The sequence below is a fragment of the Brassica oleracea genome, chromosome C9 (genome assembly GCF_000695525.1).
Source record: "Brassica oleracea var. oleracea cultivar TO1000 chromosome C9, BOL, whole genome shotgun sequence".
NCBI classification, from domain to species: Eukaryota; Viridiplantae; Streptophyta; class Magnoliopsida; order Brassicales; family Brassicaceae; genus Brassica; species Brassica oleracea.
Window position 1 is genome coordinate 37,055,756 of NC_027756.1, and position 2,425 is coordinate 37,058,180.

At 35.1% G+C, this 2,425-nt stretch overlaps 2 protein-coding genes across 4 annotated transcripts in view; one reads left to right on the forward strand and one right to left on the reverse strand.

Moving 5' to 3' along the window:
- Positions 1–280: 280 nt before the first annotated feature.
- LOC106317660 (fimbrin-1-like) lies at positions 281–1,462 on the reverse strand. 2 transcript variants are annotated; one of them, XR_001265189.1, is made up of 3 exons: positions 1,267–1,462; positions 911–1,170; positions 281–579 (listed from the first exon to the last, which is right to left on the reverse strand). XR_001265189.1 is itself a non-coding variant. In XM_013755445.1 (3 exons), the coding sequence occupies exons 1-3, from the start codon at positions 1,351–1,353 to the stop codon at positions 460–462; spliced, it is 381 nt and encodes a 126-aa protein (XP_013610899.1). In that variant the 5' UTR covers positions 1,354–1,460; the 3' UTR covers positions 287–459. The 2 variants fall into 2 exon arrangements, 1 of the variants encoding a protein (XP_013610899.1); XM_013755445.1 differs by having other exon boundaries at positions 287–579; positions 997–1,170; positions 1,267–1,460.
- Positions 1,463–1,608: 146 nt separating this feature from the next.
- LOC106317659 overlaps positions 1,609–2,425 on the forward strand; it is a 3,518-nt gene continuing 2,701 nt past the window's right edge. For both annotated transcript variants that reach the window (XM_013755444.1, XM_013755443.1), the window contains exon 1: positions 1,609–1,731. Coding sequence is in view for 1 of the 2 variants with exons in the window: in XM_013755443.1 (XP_013610897.1) it covers positions 1,693–1,731 (39 nt within the window). In the remaining variant the exon portion in view is untranslated. The remainder of the gene's footprint in view (positions 1,732–2,425) is intronic.

Below are 2,425 nucleotides of genomic sequence, written 5' to 3' on the forward strand. Positions count from 1 at the left end.
TATATATGGATATACGCTTCCAACACGTACCCGCTTCCTAATATTTTAAAAATTCTCGCTTCTGCGCTTCCTTACGCTTCTGCTTCCAGGTACCCGCTTCCGTTTCCATGTAACATAGGTTTTGTCAGATAAAAGTTGTCCCATATATTCGTTTTAATTCGTTACTTGGTATTCTGATTAATGTTTGCGTTGTCATGATTTTTCCTTTTTTCTGAACGTGGATGAAAACCAACAAATTCTAAGAGAATGGTTATCTTGTTTTTTTTTTAATATTTTTAAGTAGTAAATGTGAGTTAAGAGATAACATTAAGAAATCCAAACATTTATGTGGTCCAATGCAAAAATTCATCTTTTAATTATCACAAAAATCCCATTAACATTTGACTCATACATAAACATAACTTCCCAAGAATGTGTTGATGATGCCAAACCTCAAGTATCAAGATATCACCTGCTCTTTCATAAACAAGTTTGCTCTGAACTCTCTCCAATCTGTGTTAAGACCAAACGGCTTTGGAGTAGCGGAATCACCTGATATTTTCCCATTAGAAGGCTTGTTTTCGTGAGAAGCATCTCCTCCTTTAGGAACAAAACAGCTCCACGATTGTAAGAATCAGACAAAGATAAAAAGAAACAAGAGTAAACTCATAATAAATTAATCCCACATCATTGTGTAATCCAGATTTACCACTTCCTGAGCATCAACAATCCTCACAAAAATAATCACATTTCTAATTAGCTCAGAATCCTCAGATGTTATAAAAGCAACATAAAGTTTAGAAGCTAAAACAGAGTCTACAAAACATCATAAAAACCTCTATGGTCAGAACATTGCTTACCCAATAGATCAAGTAAAAAAAGTAAATTACAATGGTTAATGTGTGTTGAACAGTGAGCAGACAAAACATACCCGTCCTTCAGCCAGGTCCTGTGTCTCAATATTAACAACATTCATAGTCAATGTGAAACTTGGTTCACCAAGAAACTCCATATTACCTTGAGAAACTCTTCAAAACCCACATCACTGCTTGTATTATCAGAAGCATGTTCTTGCAGTATCTGTCTGATTTCGTCCTCCTTAAACGTTGCACTAATTGACTTTAACTTTGACAATAGAGAAGGGAGATCTTCTATGGTTATGTTTCCACTTGAATTCTTCAACGATACAAACTACACCACAAAAACCAAGATTGATGAGTATCATCCATCGTCTAGATTGCATCCATGTAAGGTATAGGAAGAAGATGAAAGAGAAAGAGAAGAGACCTCGGAATTGAGAGTACGAAGCTTGACTCGTGTGAACTGACTCTGTAACCATGGATCCGAAACGACAACACCCACGAACCCAGACATCTCCCTTTGATCACCATAGAGTCCTCTGTTTAGATTCTCCCTGTAAACGGATCATCGTACGCTTCACATGACTAGTTGAAAGGACTGATCTTTGTGGCTAAGAAAAAAAGAAACAAAAAAAGCACCGATTCGAAATTTTGTCCTTAATATAGCAAAGAAAACGTGACCATTACAACAAGACAAAACTCGGTGAACCGACCATTTTCTTGGTTTAGATAAGAACAAATACAACTCCATCACAAAATCTAAAAAGATGATCTCGAGAGATCAAAGATAGTCCCAAACGACATTGAAATCGATGCGGGGAGACAAAGTTTAAAAGAGACAAACTTTGTTCACATGAAGCAACCTAAAGAAGATGAAGGAACAGAGAGAAAGGTACGATTTTTTTTCTACTTCGTGTGTGCAATTAACTAAGCCGTGAAATGTGGATCGGTCTATACTTTCTTTTCTAACAGTTAGATTACTTCTTTTGTTACCTTTAAGATTTATATATAGGTATACATATTAAAGTTTTGTCTTCATTACATCTCTACAAAACCTATCTTAAAAAAGTCATAACAAAAGTAATTTCAAACGATGCTTAAGTTGGAGAAATAAGGCCTCTTTGTTTCTCCATGGACTATCTGGATGAAGACGAGAGTTTTGTTTGTTTAGGCACTAAAAGTGCAACTCATTTAGATGGATCATCCGGATGACTTTTAGAAATTTAGGCTTAATTTTAAAGTCCATTCAGCTGAACCAATTTGGATTATTTGAATGGAGATGGTTCATTCAAAATGATATAATGTCTATTATACCCCTAATGTAATTCACAAATTACAAACCTAAACATAATATTATTTTTGTCACACACGAAAACTGACAAAACTATAAAAACACTTTTTCCCGTGCTAAAAACTACCTTTTCACGCCAAAACCCCAAAACGCATTTTCCCGCTAAAATTGCAAAAAAATATTTTCCCGTAAAAATTGCAAAATCGTGTTTTTCCGCAAAAACCGAAAACATGTTTTCATGCCAAAATCACAAAAAATGTTTTCACGCCAACACCCCAAAATACATTTTTCCGTC